Source organism: Dreissena polymorpha, chromosome 9, assembly GCF_020536995.1.
Source record: "Dreissena polymorpha isolate Duluth1 chromosome 9, UMN_Dpol_1.0, whole genome shotgun sequence".
NCBI lineage: Eukaryota > Metazoa > Mollusca > Bivalvia > Myida > Dreissenidae > Dreissena > Dreissena polymorpha.
In genome coordinates this window covers 80,893,198-80,917,552 of record NC_068363.1, presented here as the reverse complement: position 1 = coordinate 80,917,552, position 24,355 = coordinate 80,893,198, and the positions used below count along the sequence as shown (strand labels likewise).

At 37.3% G+C, this 24,355-nt stretch overlaps 1 protein-coding gene across 5 annotated transcripts in view; it reads right to left on the bottom strand.

Annotated features, from left to right (window-relative positions):
* LOC127844596 (protein broad-minded-like) overlaps positions 1 to 24,355 on the bottom strand; it is a 93,371-nt gene that overhangs the window by 49,204 nt on the left and 19,812 nt on the right. For 3 of the 5 annotated variants that reach the window (XM_052374985.1, XM_052374983.1, XM_052374987.1), the window contains exons 12-17: positions 20,152 to 20,254; positions 18,451 to 18,585; positions 18,159 to 18,248; positions 10,932 to 11,020; positions 10,227 to 10,280; positions 8,725 to 8,754 (exon numbers count right to left, since the gene is read on the bottom strand). In XM_052374985.1, the coding sequence (XP_052230945.1) occupies positions 8,725 to 8,754; positions 10,227 to 10,280; positions 10,932 to 11,020; positions 18,159 to 18,248; positions 18,451 to 18,585; positions 20,152 to 20,254 (501 nt within the window). Of the gene's footprint in view, positions 1 to 7,731; positions 7,747 to 8,724; positions 8,755 to 10,226; positions 10,281 to 10,931; positions 11,021 to 18,158; positions 18,249 to 18,450; positions 18,586 to 20,151; positions 20,255 to 24,355 lie in introns of all 5 variants that reach the window. The other 2 variants (XM_052374984.1, XM_052374986.1) reach the window with 2 other exon arrangements.

Sequence of the window (24,355 nt, the reverse complement as noted above, 5' to 3'; positions counted from 1 at the left end):
CAAGAGCTAATAAATGGCTCATTAACCCTTTGCATGCTGGGTAATTTGTCTTCTGCTAAAATGTCGTCTGCTGAATTTCTAAAATTAGCATTTTCTTCGATTTTTTTCAAAGAATACTATCAGAATAGCAAACAGTTTGGATCCTGATGAGACGCCACGTTCTGTGGCGTCTCATCAGGATCCAAACTGTTTGCAAAGGCCTTCAAAATTCGGTTCCAGCACTGAAAGGGTTAAAAGGTCATAATAATAGACCATGCATCAGATGTAAAACTATTTAGATACTGCCATTTTATCACAAACATCAAGAAAATTGTAATAAGGAATTTGCATTATTTAAATGATGAGGGGGAGGGGCAGAACAATTATATATTTTGAAACTGGTAAATTATTTGTACCTTTTGAAGAATTAGTAAAGTAAATGAATAATTAAAATGTTTTTTTAACTTACAAGTTGTTGCATCACATTAGAATATAAATAAAAATATATTACCTGAACCTTGAAAATCTTCCATTTATTCATAAAAATGAATGATTTTTATATACAACTTATTTAATACATAATAAGACTTATTAATTTCTGAATGGAAATTAATAACATTTATTTGCGCGGAAACGATTGTTGTTTACTGGTTTCTATAGATACGATAACGGAATACTTTGTCTGTTTTGTTATGTACGGATTGCCTTGGTCGAGATTGTTAGCTTATTAGAATTACGCAATATCAGTATCACGTGATATGATGTCATTCTGCCTTTTGTAAACTGCCTGTGCTGGTGTTAAGATCGTCAAAAACTAATTAACAAATGCTCAAACTTTAATTTAAAAACTAAAGCTAAAAAAATGTTCAGCTGACCAACATTATACAGTTATATTTGTATTTTTGTTCAAATAGGTTTTCTTCTTAAAGTATTGACCTGGCCTGTGAATTTATTAGATCAAGTAATTAATTAGAAATGTGTCTATGATTACATACAAAATGTATATTTCACACCAAACAAATCATACATTAGTATCGTTAGAATGCCAAACTGTATTTAAAGTAAGTCTGTAAACTGATTAGAAAGCACACATATGGATTAATAAAAGCAAAAGGGACACTGTGTTAGGGCTTTTTAATGACAAAGTGAAATACGATTTGATATATTAAATTAACAATAACACAAATGACCAATCCAAATCAATCTGCAAACAAAAAATCATAATAAAATCCTTTAATAATAAACTTCAAAAAACTAAAATAATTGTTTTACACATAACAAGACGCTTGTCCAAAGAGAACTAGAGCTTTGTCACAGACGTGATGAATACCCCCACATGCCGCATTGACACATAATATTTTGCATGTCGTCTTTACAAAAACAGCGGACACCATGCTCAATTTTTAAAACGCACTAAGTGACCCCTTGACCTAGTTTTTGACCCAGAAAGTCCCATGTTCTAACTTGGCCTTAAGATCATCTCCATAAAACTTCTGACCAAGTTTGGTGAAGATCGGATGTAAGCTACTTTAATTAGAGAGCGGACACCATGCTGAATGTTAAAAAACGCACTAAGTGACCCTGTGACCTAGTTTTAGGCCCAGAATGGCCCATGTTCAACATAACCTAGAGATCATTTAGATAAAACTTGTGACCAAGTTTGGTGAGAGTTGGATGAAAACTACTTAATTTAGAGAGCGGACAACATGGTGAGGTTTAAAACGCACTAAGATACCCCGTGACCTAGTTTTTGACCCAGCATGACCCATATTCAAACTTGACCTAGACATCATCTAGATACAACTTCTGACCAAGTTTGGTGAAGATCGGATTTAAACTACTTGAAATAGAGAGCAGACACCATGCTCAATGTGTAAAACGTACTAAGTGACCCTGTGACCTAGTTTTTGAGCTGGCATGGCCCATGTTCGCATTTGGCCTTCAGATCATCTAGATAAAACTTCTGACCAAGTTTAGTGAAGATCGGATAAAAACTACTTGAATAAGAGAGAGGACACTATGCTGAATGTAAACAAGAGGGCCTGAAAGGCCCTAAGTCCCTCACCTGAGATAACAAGATATTATTGGTACAAATCTTCTGACCATGTTTCACAAAGATCGGAAAATAAATGTGGCCTCTAGAGTGTTTTACTAGGTTTTACTATAGCTATATAAGGAAAAATGCCCCGCCCCCTGGCAGCCATGTTTTTCAACCAACCGGCATCATTTTTGAACTCGTTCAAGATATTATCGGGATGAATCTTCTGACCAAGTTTCATGAAGATCGGACAGTAAATGTGGCTTCTAGAGTGTTAACAAGATTTTACTATAGCCATATAAGGAAAAATGCCCCGCCCCTGGTGGCCATGTTTTTAAAGCAACCAAAACCATTTTCGAACTCATCCAAGATATCATTGGAACAAATCTTCTGACTAAGTTTCATGATAATCGGAAAATAAATGTGACCTCTAGAGTGTTAACAAGGTTTTACTATAGCCATACATGTATAAGGAAAATAGCCCCGCCCCCGTGGTGGCCATGTTTTTCAACCAACCAGCACCATTTTTGAACTCGTCCAAGATATTATTATGATGAATCTTCTGACCAAGTTTCATGAAGATTGGACTATAAATGTGGCCTCTAGAATGTTAATAAGATTTTACCATAGCCTTATATAGCCATATAAGGAAAAATGCCCCGCCCCTTGGCGGCCATGTTTTTCAAGAAAACGTAAAACACTGTATTATGTGAATTGGGAATAAGACATCAATTTGGGAATAAATTGCGTTTTATCAAAAGTGCATAATATGCAGTTTTATATGTTGCATTTATCTAGTTTTACAAATTATAATTATAACATATACTTGCATATATAATAGCATCATTTAAATTGATTTGACTTCAAAACTGGAATTTTTATTAATTAAAAAAAAAAAATCCTCATGAAATGAAACTGTAACCATGCCGCGCATGGACATCGTTTAAAAATACACTTTAAATGATACATATTCAATCACTGTAAATGAAAAAGTCATGGAAAATTTCTTATTAAGCTTAAATTATAGATAATATATTAAAAAATATATGTAGATCATGAAATGAATAGTTTTGTTTGAGAAAATCACCAAAATGATGTCCATTCCCAGTTTGATGTCTTATTCCCAATTCACATAATACAGTGTTGTAACCATTTTCGAAGTCATCCAAGATATCATTAAGACAAATCTTCTTACCATATTTCATCAAGATTGGACAATAAATGTGGCCTCTAGAGTGTTAACAGGGTTTTACTATATAGAGCCATATAAGGAAAAATGCCCCGCCCCTGGCGGCCATGTTTTAAAACCAACCGACATCATTTTCGAACTCATCCAAGATATTATTGGGATGAAGCTTCTGACCAAGTTTCATGAAGATTGGACAATAAATGTGGCCTCTAGAGTGTTAACAAGATTTTTCTATAGCCATATAGCCATATAAGGAAAAATGCCCCGCCCCTTGGCAGCCATTTTTTCAAGCAAAGGTTACCATTTTTGAACTCATCCAAGACATCAGTGGGACAAATCTTCTGAGCAAGTTTCATGAAGATTGGAAAATAAATGTGGCCTCTAGAGTGTTAACAAGGTTTTACTATAATAGCCATATAAGGAAAAATGCCCCGCCCCCTGGCGGCCATGTTTTTCTACCAACCGGCATCATTTTCGAACTCATCCAAGATATTATTGGGATGAATCTTCTGACCAAGTTTCATGAAGATTGGACAATAAATGTGGCCTCTAGAGTGTTAACAAGATTTTTCTCTAGCCATATAGCCATATAAGGAAAAATGCCCCGCCCCTTGGCAGCCATTTTTTCAAGCAAAGGTTACCATTTTTGAACTCATCCAAGACATCAGTGGGACAAATCTTCTGAGCAAGTTTCATGAAGATTGGAAAATAAATGTGGCCTCTAGAGTGTTAACAAGGTTTTACTATAATAGCCATATAAGGAAAAATGCCCCGCCCCCTGGCGGCCATGTTTTTCAACCAACCGGCATCATTTTCGAACTCATCCAAGATATTATTGGGATGAATCTTCTGACCAAGTTTTATGAAGATCAGACAGTAAATGTGGTCTCTAGAGTGTTAAAAAGATTTTACTATAGCCATATATAGCCATATAAGGAAAAATGCCCCGCCCCTTGGCAGCCATGTTTTTCAAGCAAACGTGACCATTTTTGAACTCATCCAAGATATCATTGAAACCAATCTTCTGACCAAATTTCATGAAGATTGGACAATAAATGTGGCCTCTAGAGAGTTAACAAGGCAAATGTTGACGCTGCACAAAGCACGCCGCACAACGGACAAAAAGCGATCACAAAAGCTCATCATGAGCATGTTGTGCTCAGATGAGCTTAAAAACGCACTAAGTGACCCCGTGACCTAGTTTTCGACCCGGCAAGGCCCATGTTCGAACATGGCCTTAAGATCATTTAGATACAACTTCTGACCAAGTTTGGTGAAGATCGGATGAAAACTACTTTAATTAGAGAGCGGAAAACATGCTGAATGTTTAAAACGCACTAAGTGACCCCGTGACCTTGTTTTTGGCCCGACAAGACCCATGTTCGAACTCGGTCTAGACATCATGTAGATACAACTTCTGACCAAGTTTGGTGAAGATCTGATGAAAACTACTTGAATTAGAGAGCGGACTTCATGCTGAATGTTAAAAAACGCACTGCTGAATGTTAAAAAAGCACTAAGTGACCCCGTGACCTAGTTTTTGACCCGACAAGGGCCATGTTCGAACTTAGCCTTCAGATCATCTAGATACAACTTCTGACCAAGTTTGGTGAAGATTGGATGAAAACTACTTGAATTAGAGAGCAGAAAACATGCTGAATGTTTAAAACGCACTAAGTGACCCCGTGACCTAGTTTTTGACCCGGCAAGGCCCATGTTCGAACTTGGCCTAGACATCATGTAGATACAACTTCTGAACAAGTTTGGTGAAGATCGGACGAAAACTACTTGAATTAGAGAGCGGACACTTAATACGGACCAACAGACAGACCCACCGACCGACAAGTTCACTCCTATATACCCCCCTAAACTTAGTTTGTGGGGGTATAATGAATGCATCCACATTCGAGTTTTGTCTGATAACTCTTCTTATGTCACAACAAGCAGTTTATGGCTAAATCTTACTTTTGACCTCAAAGCTTGACCTTGAACTTTGAGGTAATGAGAAGCGTATTACGCAACACACTCAGTCTCTTCATATTAGGCCATTGTGTAAAGTTATTTTTAAAATTGATGATGTATGAAAAAGTCACAGCCCAGATAAGATGCTCTATGGCCAATTTAGACCTATGACCTCTAGGTGTGACCTTGACCTCTAAAGTAGAGAGACAGGTAGTACACACAGAATGAAATATATTCATGATAAGTGTTAAGTTATTTTTTTAAAAGCACAATGAATAAATAGCGAAGTGACAATCTTGTAAAGCTTTTTTATTGCCAATTATACCTTAAAGGGACTGTCAACCACGACGACAAAGAAAAGAAAAGTTGTAAAATACCGTAGTTTTTTACAATTATTAGTTTATATTGATTGAAATATCACGACTTGTATATTACATTACTTGAGAAAAGTTGTTAAGTTTTCATATTTGCAGTATATTTGGTAATACATTTTACTGGGTATGTCTACCAGGTAACTACCAGTTAACTATAAATAACGCCAGTAGATTGAGCATCATCGTCACGTGGTAAACCCAGGAATGCAAATTGTGCATGCATAGTGAATTGTATATATTTTATATATAAAATGATCAATCTACTTGCCTTATTTATAGTCTGTATATCCTTATGTCACCTATTTTCGCGATGTACTTTTGATTTTTCACATTGCGAAATTTTATTACCGAATATACTGAAGATATGAACTTTTTTCAAGTAATGTAATATACCAGTCGTGATATTTTACTCAATATAAACTAATAATTGTAAAAAATACTGTATTTTAAAACTTTTCTTTTTTTTACATTCGTGGTTGACAGTCCCTTTAACATGCTAAGTCAGACCTTGAACATTTTGGTCAGAAGATGAGTGTTTCACATGACAGGATGTCATACAGTAGATTGTATTATGTACATCAATTAGAAAAACTATATGGCAAACTTATGCCTGAAACAAGAATGTTCAAGCTTTTTTAAGGCCAAATTCAACCTTCTGCCTCTTAGTGTGACCTTACCCTTTGAGCTAGGAAGACAGGTGTTACTTTAGACATGATGTCTAATCATATAATATATATATTTGCCCAGTTATCTCAAAATCTATTTATATATGGCAGAGTTATGGCTGAAACAGGAATAGTGTCAAGCTTTTTATGGCAACAATTGACCTTTGACCTCTAAGCGTGACCTTAACCTTTGAGGAAGGGAGATGAGTGTTACACACAACATGTTGTCTAAACATCTCCGCACAATAAATATATTGCAAAGTCATGACTGAGACAGGACGCACACAGGAACAGATGGGCAGACAGACGGTGGTAGTGGTACTGCTATATGCCACCATCTTTTAAGGGGTATTAGAATATATACAACATTTATAAATATAGCATTCATATTAAAATCCCCATGTTTAAACAAAGACTTCTGACCATATAATATTACTGTTATGTAATACATGTTAATGCAATCTTTATTTTCCTGAAATGTTTTGTTTAAATGGATATTTGAAGGTGATTTTTGTTTTTAATCTTATTTAAATCAACCCCAGTCTGATTCTAATTTACCAATAAGGTCATATTCAGATGACCTCCATAGCCAATCAAACTGTTGTTTTCAAAAATTTCTGATGACCTCCATAGCCAATCAAATTGTTGTTTTCAAAAATTTCAAATGACCTCCATAGCCAATCAAATTGTTGTTTTCAAAAAATTCTGGTATAAAACAAAAATCGGTCTCTGCCCAATAAATTTGAATTTCATTACATAAGGCACTGCTAAATCAATTGTTATAGTCCTAGATATTGTTTAAATACTCAAAATCAACGAAAATTTGAACAATATTTCAAAAATATTTAGTAAACACATGAAAAATCAATGTTCCTTATAGCAATTATAGCCAAAATTTAAACCCTAGAGGTGGTATGGTAACAAAGATTTAACGAAATACAAAATCCTTGTTTTTATTTTTTTAAGGCACAATGTTTTCCATTTTACTTTCCCGCAAACAGTATCTAATCATACGACATGCGGACACTAACTTGGTACATGAACATGTGTTAAATATATTGTCCCTTGTATCTTGTTAAATCTATGTAACCAGACCTCATCCAGCGTTGAAATGTTTTCCAAATATTGTACGAAATTTTTGTTGATTTGGAGGGTTTATGTGCTTTTAACAGTTTAATCCCAATAGGTCAGTTGGAAGCGCATTTTTTACGATGCAGTGGATTTGAATTTGAATTTTAACGGTCATTTAAACGCTACCAGCTATCTGAGCCTGTCATGCAAAAATGTGTCTTATGTCATGTGCAGCCAGCATAACTCCGGGCCAGGAGCACTGCTGCATGGCATTAGACTCATTTTTGCATTTGACTGCTCATATAATGTCTTCAGATCACTGTAATGTTAGATTTAAATTAGATTGGGATAATGTTACGATTGAAATGGGTAATGGACAATTATTATACACATGGTATCATGCTGTGGTGTCAAGAATAAGGACGTGGGTATCTCTACATTGACATACTTTACCTTAATGCTGAAATACTAAAGTCAGGAACATGATATGGTTAGTCAAGCTATTCAGTATAGAACAATATTGTGAGCTTGTTCTGAGAAAAATGGGCATAATACATGTGTTTAAAGTGTTCTTCCATATTAGCCTGTGCAGTGCACACAGCCTTATAAGGGACAACACTTTCTGTCAACACTGGATTTTTTTGTAAAGCAGAGATCACCTTTCAACCAAAAATTAAAAAAAGTAAAGTCCGTGATAAGCCTGAGCAGACTGCACAGGCTATTCTGGGTTGAAGCTATACACACATGAATTAAGCCCAGAGTTCCCAGATCACTCCTCATATAAGCATTGGAGAAGAGCTTCTGTGATATTCCCACAAAAAATTAGTTGGAGCTTCAGACATTTTGAGATTTCAAATTCAGTTAAACAGTTATATCAAGCTTTACATACAGTTATATAATCTATACATAACATTACTTTTAATTAATGCACATAAAGAATATACCATTTTGCAATTATGCAGAGGGCTTTGGTTTAAAAAATATTTCTCTGTCCAAGAACAAAACACAACATTTAATTATTTTTACTTAAGCAGATTATGTATATTTTTATACAGTGGACATTGGATTCAAATTTACTTTTCTGTCCCAGTAATCCATAATAAAGTTTCAAAGGGAAGAAAATCAAAAAAATACTGGCAGGTTAAGCACAACAATGAAATCCCCTATTATTAAATTATTCAAAAGACTAGGGTTCTCTCCAAATCCATATAATTGCTTTCCAATCCCAAAATGTAACACAAAATCTGATTTGAATAAAAACAAAGGTGGATCACAATTGAATACATACAGATACTGCATACAACTTTTCTCTGTCTATTTCAAAGAGTACTACTCAAACATGCACTACATATTAATTACACATGTGAATACAAACTTGAGTGAAGCTTTTACGCTACACCAACATTCAAAATACACATTCAACATGCACTATGACCTTCAACTTACAAACTTCGGGAAATGGTGTTCCTTTAAGACCTTTATATATAAGAACACATTTTAATATCTATAACTCGACAATACAAATGGTGTTCCTTTAAATCCTTTATATTTTAGGACATATCTGACTGTGTAAAGCTGGACCAAAGGAAACAGTTTCTTTAATTCAACTGTTTAAAAAAAGGCTTATGGATGTTGCAATACACAAGTATTGTATGAACCTGTTACCATAAGCTCTCAAAACTAGAGCTAGTGGTTAATATCGGTTAATGTTACACATAACAATATTTAGCATTTAGTTTTTACAATCATGTTTAGAACTTAAGGTTTTAAGAGATTCTAAGACGAAAGAGGAGCAAAAATTAAGCAATTGTTTAAGCAGGATTATTAAAATTGTGCTTCATGCACAACTTCAAATTATGAGAAACAAGCAAATTCGTAGAATTAATATCCCCCGCCAATATACTTCTGGACACAAAAGTTTTCTGGACTGATGGACACCGCCAACGTGCTTCATCCTCTTATCCATATATATATACTCATACCAAGTTTCAATGAAATCCGTCAAAGCACTTTCAAGATATGGCTCTGGACACACAATAAAAGCATTTTTTTCAAGATACAAAGGGCCTTAACTCTGTTATTATCCAATGGTGTACAATGCCGTTTGGCGTGCATCATCCTCTTATCCATATATATACTGGTACCATGTTTCAATGAAATCCGCCAGAGCATACCCAAGATATGGCTCCGGACACCAAAAAAGCATTTTTTCAACATACAAAGGTCCATTACTCCGTTATTAACAGATGGTGTACAATGCCATTTGGTGTGCATCATCCTCTTATCCATATATATACTCATACCAAGTTTCAATGAAATCCGCCAAAGCACATACAAGATATGGCTCCGGACAGAAAAGTGCCTGCCGGACGGACAGAAGGGCGGACGGATGGACGGACGGACGGACGGACAGACAACACCAAAACAATATCCCTCCGCCTATGGCGGGGGATAACAATGCATGCAAGTATGATGACAAGTGAAGACAACCATGGTGATTCCAATACACCGCCTTACTTCGTAGCAGGGGGTATAAAAATTGGAATATTGATTAAAAAGAGCATTTTATAATTATAACATTTAAAATAATGATCAAACGCGTTAGGTATATAATGGACACGTGTTACAAGCATGACATTATCAAGACAAGACAGCACACAATCTGTATCACGCATCAAGCTGCCACTTACTTCGTCCTCAATACCTAATTCCTCCCAGTACTAAACCAACCAAAACATGGTCAAAAATTTGTTTAAATCACCTATCCAAATGCAATAATAATTATAATTAAAGAAAAATGTTATTATTAGTACTACGATTAGTACTATTATTATATCTTATTATCCACTTTCTTCTAAAAATTACAACATTTACTTCTACATTCTTGGCTTGTGTAGTTATTCTAAATGACTAAAGACTGTGTATGAAGTAATGAAGTCTGTACTTACAGCTACATCCAGGTAGTGTGAGATTGGAGACAGAAGAGTGCTCGTGATTTCATCCTTGAAAATAAACAAAATCAATATAATTTTTTAATATAATGCATTTGCTATAACTATGACCAATGTATAAACCTTAAACAGTTAAGATTGAGTCACACAACATCAAAAGATGCTTACCCGCAAAGTTAAAATATAGATTTAAACTATAAATGAATGTTTAATGATATGGATCATGATGAGCTGTAATATACTTAAATTAATAAAATATTTGTTCTGTTCTGTTCATAAATGATTCAAAATAGGGTGCAATGTTCTTTATATCTCAAAACTTTGATATATCAATGTTCATAACCTGGCTGTTATTTTCATAATCAGGGTAATATTGCTATAAATTAGATCAAACAGTTTCACAATAATCTCTTAATACCAGGGGTAAATGAACCTAATTCTGGGAAATGCAGGCTTGATGCATGTGTGTAAAATGTCGTCCCAGATTAGCCTGTGCAGTCTGCACAGGCTAATCAGAACCAACACTTTTTGCTTTAATGGAATATTTTGTTTAAAGGAAGTCTCATCTAAGCAAAAATCCAGCCTAGGCAGAAAGTGTTTCACTGGTTAGCCTGCGCAGAATGCCGACATTTTACACACATGTGCATTTAGCCCAGTTTTTTCCAGAATGCCGCTAAAAAATTGGTGACTTTTAATACCCACTTTGAAGAGGCAGATTTCACAGGCTTGCTCCGAGCTGCAGAGACCCTTGAGAATGTCAGCCACCAGACGGGCCGGGTCATAGATCTCTGCTGAAATCACAACCAACATGCATGAGAATGTCAGCCACAAGACGGGCCGGGTCATAGATCTCTGCTGAAATCACAACCAACATGCATGAGAATTACAGCCACAAGACGGGCAGGGTCATAGATCTCCACTGAAACCACAACCAACATGCATGAGAATGTCAGCCACAAGACAGGCCGGGTCATAGATCTCTGCTGAAATCACAACCAACATGCATGAGAATATCAGCCACGAGACGGGCCGGGTCATAGATCTCTGCTGAAATCACAACCAACATGCATAAGAATGTCAGCCACAAGATGGTCCGGGTCATAGATCTCTACTGAAACCACAACCAACATGCATGAGAATGTCAGCCAAAGACAGGCCTGGTCATAGATCTCTGCTGAAATCACAACCAACATGCATGAGAATGTCAGCCACAAGACAGGCCGGGTCATAGATCTCCACTGAAACCACAACCAACATGCATGAGAATGTCAGCCACAAGACAGGCCGGATCATAGATATCTGCTGAAATCACAACCAACATGCATGAGAATGTCAGCCACAAGACAGGCCGGGTCATAGATATCTGCTGAAATCACAACCAACATGCATGAGAATGTCAGCCACAAGACGGGCAGGGTCATAGATCTCCGCTGAAATCACAACCAACATGCATGAGAATGTCAGCCACAAGACGGGCCAGGTCATAGATCTCTGCTGAAACCACAACCAACATGCATGAGAATGTCAGCAACAAGAAGGGCCGGGTCATAGATCTCCGCTGAAACCACAACCAACATGCATGTTGGTAGCTAAACAGAGGCACTGAGCATTTCATATCCAAACCTCATTAACCATTTACCACTAAGAAGCAAAGAGAAAATTGCTATGTGCAAACAGCATAAAACTAGAACAGGCTGCGAGTAACTCGCAGTCTGTTCAGGTTTTATTCTGTTTGCTGCTCATCAGTATCTTAGGGTTTCAAATGAAGCCTTTAAAGCTTGAATACAGTAAGAAAGGTCTAATATTCAATTGAACTTTCTAAGGGACTACAAATGCGTGAAAATAAAGTATCTACACTACGTCTAGTGCCATTTCTGCCATCCACATCGCATCACCGTGATTCAGCCCAGAGTGGACAATAACTATCTCACAACAATACACCGTTGAACACGGTGATTTCGCTATGGCCAATTGCTGTGTCAGTCTCGGCGTTATTGGGAAATTGATCTCACGGTGGACCACCACGATCGCCAAGGACCACCACAGTCTAGGTGGTTCGTGGTGAAATACATGTGCAACAACAACATTATACAAATGTACGGTCTGCAATGTCTAAATGTACATGTTCATTCACATTGCAGATCGTATAATGTTGTTTTTCAAACTTTGTATATACATTTACATGCACTTCATAATAAAATCACCGAATGTTCAACTTTTTTCTCTTGTGTTTGCCCTCTTTACAGAATCATTGACATGTCTTACATCGAGCGTGAGTATAGTTTGCGTTTCATGCTTCATGTTTTGTTTCAATAGTTTCTGCAAGAAGTTTCCCTTGTTGTTCTTAATTAAAGATTTGTTTTTTGTTAACCTTTCCAAAACCCTTGCTCGTTTGTGTACATATATAGCTTGCCAACAATAACATATATACATGTTACATGTACATGTAATTTGATATCAGACTATTTTTGTGATTTCCTGTTTCTTTTGTTACATGTATTAGATCGAATAAATGTACATGTACAAATTCGAGACATCCGCAGTGAGTATTAAATTCCGCGATATTTTAATATCATAGTCATGCGAAAATATCAGTTGTCATGTTGGTGAGTGACTATTTGTATACCTGTTCTTTGTTCAATAACAAGTTCATTTTGAAACATACACAGTAGGTAAAATAACGTAAAAAAAGAAAGCGTAATATTATAGTAAATATCACTTTACTTATTGTGTTACAATAATGTTGTGCATTGAGCAAATACAATGTATATCAAATTTATAAAGTATCGAAAAGAAGTGTTGTTAAGAAATCGCGGTGAATTTAACTAGTCATAATTTCACATTTAGCTTTTTTTAAACTGTTTTACTCTTTTATTTCAGATACGACCAAGAATATGGTTTTCGGAAAATAATGAACATAGTAACAACGCTGACGAGTTTTTTATTATTAATATTATAAAGATGCATTTAAATACTGATTATGTTATAAATATGATTTTGTTATACATGTACATGTATGTCTATTTATTGTACATGAGCCATATTACAATACAAATAAAACGCTTGTTTTCTTACCAAATAATGATGGAGAATGTGATGTCTACATCCATTTACTATATCGAATAAAATGGAGAATTTGATGTCTACATGAATTTACTATATCAAACAAGAGATCCGCCTTGCAGGTGCAGACCGCTCATATATTTTTATTTTTAAAGGTGTAGGGACCTATCTCAATTTCAATCACAAAGGAGGGAGGGGAGGGGGGGGGGGGGAGTGGAGATGGGTGTATAGTGTGGGGGTGTGGACATTTAATACATTATCTGCCAAAAATGCAAAAAAATTGCAAAAAAAATATTTATTTTTTTGTGTGGGGGGGGGGGGGGGGGGATTCTTGTGTGGGATGGTTGGACGGCATTTCAAAATAAAAATAAAAATAAATATTTGTGTTTTTTAACCATGTTTGAAAAAAACAAGAGATGTGTTTGTCAGAAACACAATGCCCCCTATTGCTTTGAAAAAAAATTGTTTTTGTTTTTTACCTTTGACCTTGAAGGATGACCTTGACCTTGAACTTCCATCACTCAAAATGTGCAGCTTTATGAGAACGCCGCTTTGAAATTATTTTTTTTGACCTTTGACCTTGAAGGATGACCTTGACCTTGAAGGATGAACTTGACCTTGAACTTCCATCACTCAAAATGTGCAGCTTCATGATAACGCCGCTTTGAAATATTTTTTTTGACCTTTGACCTTAAAGGATGATCTTGACCTTGAAGAATGACCTTGACCTTGAACTTGCACCACTCAACATGTGCAGCTTCATGAGAACGCCGCTTTGAAACTTAAAATATTTTTGTTGGACCTTTGACCTTGAAGGATGACCTTGACCTTGAAGGATGACCTTGACGTTGAACTTCCACCACTCAAAATGTGCAGCTTCATAAGATACACATGCATGCCGAATATCAAGTTGCTATCTTCAATATTGAAAAAGTTATGGCCAATGTTACAGTTTTCAGACGGACAGACACCATTAATTTGACATTTGACCTTGAAGGATGACCTTGACCTTGACCTTTCACCACTCAAAAAGTGAAGCTCCATGACATACACATGCATGCCAAATATCAAGTTGCTATCTTCAAAAGTGAAAAAGTTATGGCCAATGTTAAAGTTTTTTTCGGACGGACGGACAGACTGACTGACATACTGACGGACATTTCAACTGCTATATGCCACCCTACCGGGGGCATAAAAAAAAATTTGGGGGGGTAGGGGTGAGGGGGGGGTATAGAGTGAGGGTGTGGTGGTCATTTATTAGATGATCTTTAATTTAAAAAACAAGGGCTGTTTGTAAAACATGCATGCCCCCATATGGGCTCTCCGTTGTAGTGACAGCCATTGTGTGAATATGTTTTTGTCACTGTGACCTTGACCTTTGACCTAGTGACCTGAAAGCTATAGGGGTCATCTGCCAGTCATGATATATGTACCTATGAAGTTTCATGATCCTAGCCATAAGCGTTCTTGAGTTATCATCCGGAAACCATTTTACTATTTAGGGTCAACGTGACCTTGACCTTTGACCTAGTGACCTGAAAATCAATAGGGGTCATCTGCCAGTCATGATCAATCTACCTATTAAGTTTCATGATCCTAGGAATAAGCGTTCTTCAGTTATCATCCGGAAACCATTTTACTATTTCGGGTCACCGTGAACTTGACCTTTGACCTAGTGACCTGAAAATCAATAGGGGTCATCTACGAGTCATGATCAATGTACCTATGAAGTTTCATGATCCTAGGCATAGGTGTTCTTGAGTTATCATCCGGAAACCATTTTACTATTTCGGGTCACCGTGACCTTGACCTTTGATCTAGTGACCTGAAAATCAATAGGGGTCATCTGCCAGCCATTATCAATCTACCTACGAAGTTTCATGATCCTAGGCATAAGCGTTCTTGAGTTATCATCCAGAAACCATTTTACTATTTCGGGTCACCGTGACGTTGACCTTTGACCTAGTGACCTGAAAATCAATAGGGGTCATCTGCGAGTCATGATCAATGTACCTATGAAGTTTCATCATCCTAGGCCTAAGTGTTCTTGAGTTATCTTCCAGAATCCATTTTACTATTTCGGGTCAGTGTGACCTTGACCTTTGACCTAGTGACCTGAAAATCAATAGGGGTCATCTGACAGTCATGATCAATCTACCTATCAAGTTCATGATCCTAGGCCTAAGCATTCTTGAGTTATCATCCGGAAACCATTTTACTATTTCGGGTCACTGTGACCTTGACCTTTGACCTAGTGACCTGAAAATCAATAGGGGTCATCTGCGAGTCATGATCAATCTGCCTATCAAGTTTCATGATCCTAGGGCTAAGCGTTCTTGAGTTACATGTATCATCCAAAAACCATTTTACTATTTCGGGTCACTGTGACCCTGACCTTTGATCTAGTGACCTGAAAATCAATAGGGGTCATCTGCGAGTCATGATCAATGTACCTATGAAGTTTCATGATCCTAGGCCCAAGCGTTATTGAGTTATTATCCAGAAACCACCTGGTGGACGGACCGACAGACCGACCGACATGTGCAAATCAATATCCCCTCTCCTTCGAAGGGGGGCATAAAAATAATGGGGGGGGATTGAGGGCGGATTCAGGGCGGGTGGGGGATTCGGGGGGAGGGGGGGCATGGGGGATGGTTTGGGTGGAGTCTATTGTGGAATGTCAGGTAAGAGTTGTTTTGTCAAAGTTTCAATCAAATCTAATCATTTATAAAGAAGTTATGGCAATTTTAGCAAAATTTAATAATTTGACCTTGAGAGTCAAGGTCATTCAAAGGTCAAGGTAAAATTCAACTTGCCAGGTTCAGTACCCTCATGATAGCATGAAAGTATTTGAAGTTTAAAAGCCATAGCCTTGATACTTTTGAAGTAAAGTGGATCAAAATACAAAATGTAACCATATATTCAAAGTTACTAAGTCAAAAAAGGGCCATAATTCCGAAAAATGACAACCAGAGTTATGCAACTTGTCCTTTACTGTCCCCTTATGAGTGTTCCAAGTATGAAAGCAATATATATGATACTTAAGGGGTAAAGTTGACCAAAACAAAAAAACTTAACCAAATTTTCACGTATAAAGGGCCCATAATTCCGTCAAAATGCCAGTCAGAGTTACATAACTTTGCCTGCACAGTCCCCTTACCATAGTTAGTAAGTTTTGCAAGTTTGAAAGCAATAGCTTTGATACTTTAGGAAAAAAGTGAACCTAAACACAAAACTTAACCAAATTTTCAATTTTCTAAGTATAAAAAGGGCACATAATTCTGTCAAAATGCAAGTCAGAGTTACATAACTTTGCCTGCACAGTCCCCTTATGATAGTTAGTAAGTGTTGCAAGTATGAAAGCAATAGCTTTCATACTTAAGGAATAAAATGGAACTAATTACAAAACTTAACCAAAATTTTCAATGTTCTAAGTATAAAAAGGGCACATAATTCTGTCAAAATGAAGCCAGAGTTATCTTACTTTGCCTGCCCAGTCCCCTCACGATAGTAAGTAAATGTACCAAGTTTGAATGCAATAGCATTGATACTTTATGAGAAAAGTGGACCTAAACGCAAAACTTAACCGAATGCCGACGCAGACGCCGAGGTGATGACAATAGCTCTTTTTTTTTCAAAAAATAGATGAGCTAATAAAATGGAGAATTTGTTGTTTACATTTATTCACACATAACAGAGCAGATGGTATTTGAACGCATCTTCTCACTTCCGTCGAAATTTTCTATTACAATCAAAACAAATATTCACACTCTCATCTACTCGATAAGACGGAGATATATTTTGATATAATTAGGTTAATTGGTAAATAAAGAAACTCTAATTTGACATTCACAGAAACTAATTACCAATTAAAAGATCTTTTAGTATAAATAAAGTAATTATCAACTCTACATGGGAGTCACTAAAATAGTCAGAATCAAATTACAGGCAACATGTTGATATGTAAATATTGGCAAGCTATACGTGCACAAACGAGAAAGCATTTCCAAAATTTTAACAAAAACAAACAATTCTTTAAATAAACAACAAGTAAATCTTCACGCAGAAACTGTAGAAACAAAACATAAAGTACATCACGCTCGATGTACGTAATGTCAAATGATTCTGGAAAGGGTAAAAAAAAGAAAGTAATGACGATGTGTTGGATGGCAGAAATCGCGCTAGACGTAGTGTAAGTGGGAAGGGTTAACACAGGGATTTTAATAGGTTTGAAAGCCAGTCGTCAAATAACCCCAAGATTAACAATTTCAGGGGTCAGATGAAATGTGCATGGGTCAAAATGCTAAAGCGCATAGTTATTTTGCCTGTACATACCAAGTTAAAATCTCTGTAAATGCTTCTCAATATAAACTTTCTGGGCAAATACTGTGTTAATTATCACAACATGTATTATGCAAAATATATCATTGATATCGCTTTCCAGTAACATTTGCATCAAAAAGGATGAAAGGCAGATAAATTTGTAGGAATTAAAAGTAAGGAAATTGCAAAAATCCTTAAATCAAACAGCTGGATTTTGCTTCAATTAAAAATTCCTGTTTGCAATTCAAATCAGGCGCTTATATTTACATTCTTGAATTAGGTTTAAGTTCCCTTTAAAGAAGGAAATAATGCTTCAGGTTATGTACTTCATTCAATGATACCAATTTATTTGTTGTGAAAACATTACAGCTATAATAAACGAAGCAATTTCAACTGCAAGAAACCCATTAATTTTCACATAGGCTTTAAGTTTAAACACAATTTGTTGTTGGTGTTTTTTTAAAATAAAGCAACAATAAATACAAAGCGACAAAAAAAAACACTGGCCCAGAGTCAACAACCGCTAACACCAGGGCTACTTACCAGCATGTGACCTCTGCTGGTGGAACACTGGCCCAGGGTCAACAACCACTAACACCAGGGCTACCATCAGCTTCTTGATAGAGACCGGATCTGCAGAAAACAAATAAATACAAATGCTGCCAGTGTCATACATCGAGAGGTTTCAAATTCCGAGCTTGGGGCTTATGAAATATGCCACAGAATTAGCATGAATCTCTAAAAAATATCCTTGGGTCAAAAGGATCCTTGGAAATCCACAAAAAATTCACACAAGTACAACTGCACAATATGTTTAAGACCATCATTGCATTACCTTCACTATCCTTCAGTTTAATCGGGAAGAACTTTCTTCCATTGGAGAAACACAAAAGCTTGCCAATAACACAAGCGGAGTGGATGAAATATGCATACTCCAGCTCAGCACCAGTGTAACTGGTACGTCGGCTTTCTGTCAACATAAAATACAACATCAAAAACAACAAAAATGTCAAAGAAACAAATATGTCAAAAACAGCAAATATGTCAAAAACAACAAATATGTCAAAAAAACAAATCTGATATTGCTTTTTTATTTCATGTCTCAAAACAAAACTTCCGTGAACAGACATAGAAATTAATTCGAAAGACACAAAGGTTTCCTTCCTACAATGCTGTACTTAAATTTATTCCCAAAATATCACCCTCCTTTTTTCACATTTCATGATATTTCAAGCAGGGAAGTTTCCAAAATTTTAACTGTTTTTTTGTAATACATTTAGCCCTTAACATTATGTATAGACTTTTTGGCGTTGAACATTCAATCATTATCAATAATTGCCAGTGACTGTATATATACAGAATGTATTGACAATTATGAACGCTACATCAAGAAGTGCTATAGTCAAAATTCAATTATCTAGACCCCATTCTAGAAACAAAAGCTGTCACCATAGGATGACATATGCCCCTGAAAAACGTTTTTTCAAAACCCAAACGCAAATTTTGAAACCAAAATGCTGACCCTAAGTTCAAGGTCAAGGTCAAAGGTGTGAAAATTTGTTTGTATGGAAAGGCCTTGTAAATATACACATGCGTATACCAAATATGAAGGTTACATTTGAAGCGACATAGTAGTTATGAGCATTCTTCGAAACCTAAACACAAAGTGTGACAGACTTTCAGACAGACAGACTGAAATGCGATCACTATATGCCCACCTTCGGGATGCATAACAAGTAGAAAAGGTAATTGATTATTATCACATCATTTTTACCACTATGATTAATGATAACCTAAGTCCAGTAATTATATTCAATTCCTTGGTTTATTTCACATTAAAACAAAAACACTGATCATAAAAGGTAATTTTTATTTCTTATAAAATTCAGTTGTAACTTAAACTTGTCATAACATATTTGAAGAATGTAATCCCGACAGTAAAGTATTGCTGTAAATAGTTTAACAAAATTAACCCTAAACCACTCAGTAGCATAGTGAAAATGGTTATGTGCAAACAGCATAACTCACAAGTTTACTCACCAAATGAAGCCATGGACATGCTGTCAGATATCTCACTCACCAAATGAAGCCTTGGACATGATGTCAGATATCTCACTTACCAAATGAAGCTTTGGACATGCTGTCAGATATCTCCCTCACCAAATGAAGCCTTGGACATGCTGTCAGATATCTCACTCACCAAATGAAGCCTTGGACATGCTGTCAGATATCTCACTCACCAAATGAAGCCTGGGACATGCTGTCAGATATCTCACTCATCACATAAAGCCTTGGACATGCTGTCAGATATCTCACAAGTTTACTCACCAAATGAAGCCTTGGACATGCTGTCAGATATCTCACAAGTTTACTCATCAAATGAAGCCTTGGACATGCTGTCAGATATCTCACTCACCAAATGAAGCCTTGGACATGCTGTCAGATATCTCACTCACCAAATGAAGCCTTGGACATGCTGTCAGATATCTCACTCACCAAATGAAGCCTTGGACATGCTGTCAGATATCTCACTCACCAAATGAAGCCTTGGACATGCTGTCAGATATCTCGCTCATCAAGTCAAAGGGCACTTTACGGGCCGCTGAGAACTCCAGACAGTGCTTTACGGCATTCTCAACCTGAATAGTAACACAATCAAAGTGAGCCTCAATCTGCGAAAATGGGGCCTTATGCTTGTGTGTAAAGTGTTCACTGTTGTCACAAATTTGCCTATGCAGTCTGCACAGGCTATTCAGAACCGATACTTCCCGCCTAAAACTGGATTTGTGTTTTGAAGATACTTTATTTGAACGCAAAAATTCCATTTAAACTGATAGTGTTGTTTATGATTAGCCATGCATTTCGGACTTCATTAAGCCTAGTTTTTCCACAGCAAGGTTCAAATATTTAATGTGGTGTGCAAATGCTAGGAAGAATATATCAGTTTCACAATCGACCATTAACAGATTCACTAAGGACAATTTTGAGAACAAAAGCGTCAGATAAATCAGATCCCTCCACTCATACACTGTGCAACTTCTCAGTCAAACGGTATATGTAAACTAGATGCCTGTGGGCACCATGTCAAGTCTATTAATTAAATATTGCTTGTAATCATTTTAAATGCTTAACTATGTGAATATTTGACATTTGACCTTTTGCCATTGGTGTGACCTTGGCCTATGAACAATGTTTAACACACCGAAACCTTGTTAACATTGTTGATTAATTAGTTAAAAATTGCATGATGTATGATGGTGTTGTCTAAAAGCAATTTAATAGTAAACTGAAAGCTGACTTTTATCTGTGGTCTTGACTTTTGAAGTAGAGAGACGATTGTTACACATTGACTCAACATAATATACATTTATGGTAGATAATTGTTCAATGATGAATGACAAAGTAAGAGTCCACAAAAGCTGGGTTATGTCCAAATTTAAGCTATGATCTCTAAGTTTGACCTTGACCTTTAAGAAATTGAAATGAAATGAACATTACAATTACATCACATTGTCGTCTTATAGTGGTCGTTTTGGAAAAGTTATTAAGATAAATGACAAAGTTACAGTCACAACAAGATGATTTGTGTCCAAATCTGACATTGGTGTGACCCTGACTTTAAAGATAGGGAGAAGGGTGTAAAAAGTGAGACACCGTCTCCTTACAGTGTTCATTTGTGGTACAGTATGGACATGTTCATACACCGTCTCCTTACAGTGGTCATTTGTTGTACAGTATGGACTTGTTCAGACACCGTCTCCTTACAGTGGTCATTTGTGGTACAGTATGGACTTGTTCAGACATCGTCTCCTTACAGTGGTCATTTGTGGTACAGTATGGACACATTCAGACACTGTCTCCTTACAGTGGTCATTTGTGGTACAGTATGGACTTGTTCAGACACTGTCTCCTTACAGTGGTCATTTGTGGTACAGTATGGACACATTCAGACACTGTCTCCTTACAGTGGTCATTTGTGGTACAGTATGGACACGTTCAGACACTGTCTCCTTACAGTGATCATTTGTGGTACAGTATGGACACGTTCAGACACTGTCTCCTTACAGTGGTCATTTGTGGTACAGTACGGACACATTCAGACACTGTCTCCTTACAGTGAACATTTGTGGTACAGTATTGACACATTCAGACACTGTCTCCTTACAGTGGTCATTTGTGGTACAGTATGGACACATTCAGACACTGTCTCCTTACAGTGGTCTTTGTGGTACAGTACGGACACATTCAGACACTGTCTCCTTACAGTGGTCATTTGTGGTACAGTATGGACACATTCAGACACTGTCTCCTTACAGTGGTCATTTGTGGTACAGTACGGACACATTCAGACACTGTCTCCTTACAGTGGTCTTTGTGGTACAGTACGGACACATTCAGACACTGTCTCATTACAGTGGTCATTTGTGGTACAGTATGGACACATTCAGACACTGTCTCCTTACAGTGGTCATTTGTGGTACAGTATGGACACATTCAGACACTGTCTCCTTACAGTGGTCATTTGTGGTACAGTATGGACACATTCAGACACTGTCTCCTTACAGTGGTCATTTGTGGTACAGTATGGACACGTTCAGACACTGTCTCCTTACAGTGATCATTTGTGGTACAGTATGGACACGTTCAGACACTGTCTCCTTACAGTGGTCATTTGTGGTACAGTACGGACACATTCAGACACTGTCTCCTTACAGTGGTCATTTGTGGTACAGTATGGACTTGTTCAGACACTGTCTCCTTACAGTGGTCATTTGTGGTACAGTACGGACACATTCAGACACTGTCTCCTTACAGTGGTCATTTGTGGTACAGTATGGACACATTCAGACACTGTCTCCTTACAGTGGTCATTTGTGGTACAGTATGGACACGTTCAGACACTGTCTCCTTACAGTGGTCATTTGTGGTACAGTATGGACACATTCAGACACTGTCTCCTTACAGTGGTCATTTGTGGTACAGTACGGACACATTCAGACACTGTCTCCTTACAGTGGTCATTTGTGGTACAGTATGGACACGTTCAGACACTGTCTCCTTACAGTGATCATTTGTGGTACAGTACGGACACATTCAGACACTGTCTCCTTACAGTGGTCATTTGTGGTACAGTATGGACACGTTCAGACACTGTCTCCTTACAGTGGTCATTTGTGGTACAGAATGGACACATTCAGACACTGTCTCCTTACAGTGGTCATTTGTGGTACAGTATGGACACGTTCAGACACTGTCTCCTTACAGTGGTCAAATGTGGTACAGTATGGACACATTCAGACACTGTCTCCTTACAGTGGTCATTTGTGGTACAGTATGGACACGTTCAGACACTGTCTCCTTACAGTGGTCATTTGTGGTACAGTATGGACACATTCAGACACTGTCTCCTTACAGTGATCATTTGTGGTACAGTATGGACTTGTTCAGACATCGTCTCCTTACAGTGGTCATTTGTGGTACAGTATGGACACGTTCAGACATCGTCTCCTTACAGTGGTCTTTGTGGTACAGTATGGACACGTTCAGACATCGTCTCCTTACAGTGGTCATTTGTGGTACAGTATGGACACATTCAGACACTGTCTCCTTACAGTGGTCTTTGTGGTAAAGTATGGACACGTTCAGACATCGTCTCCTTACAGTGGTCATTTGTGGTACAGTATGGACACATTCAGACACTGTCTCCTTACAGTGGTCATTTGTGGTACAGTATGGACACGTTCAGACATCGTCTCCTTACAGTGGTCTTTGTGGTACAGTATGGACACGTTCAGACATCGTCTCCTTACAGTGGTCATTTGTGGTACAGTATGGACACGTTCAGACATCGTCTCCTTACAGTGGTCTTTGTGGTACAGTATGGACACGTTCAGACATCGTCTCCTTACAGTGGTCATTTGTGGTACAGTATGGACACATTCAGACACTGTCTCCTTACAGTGGTCTTTGTGGTACAGTATGGACACGTTCAGACATCGTCTCCTTACAGTGGTCATTTGTGGTACAGTATGGACACATTCAGACACTGTCTCCTTACAGTGGTCATTTGTGGTACAGTATGGACACGTTCAGACACTGTCTCCTTACAGTGGTCATTTGTGGTACAGTATGGACACATTCAGACACTGTCTCCTTACAGTGGTCTTTGTGGTACAGTATGGACACATTCAGACACTGTCTCCTTACAGTGGTCATTTGTGGTACAGTATGGACTTGTTCAGACATCGTCTCCTTACAGTGGTCATTTGTGGTACAGTATGGACTTGTTCAGACACTGTCTCCTTACAGTGGTCATTTGTGGTACAGTATGGACACATTCAGACACTGTCTCCTTACAGTGGTCATTTGTGGTACAGTATGGACTTGTTCAGACACCGTCTCCTTACAGTGGTCATTTGTGGTACAGTATGGACTTGTTCAGACATCGTCTCCTTACAGTGGTCATTTGTGGTACAGTATGGACTTGTTCAGACACTGTCTCCTTACAGTGATCATTTGTGGTACAGTATGGACACATTCAGACACTGTCTCCTTACAGTGGTCATTTGTGGTACAGTATGGACTTGTTCAGACATCGTCTCCTTACAGTGGTCATTTGTGGTACAGTATGGACACATTCAGACACTGTCTCCTTACAGTGGTCATTTGTGGTACAGTATGGACACGTTCAGACATCGTCTCCTTACAGTGGTCATTTGTGGTACAGTATGGACACATTC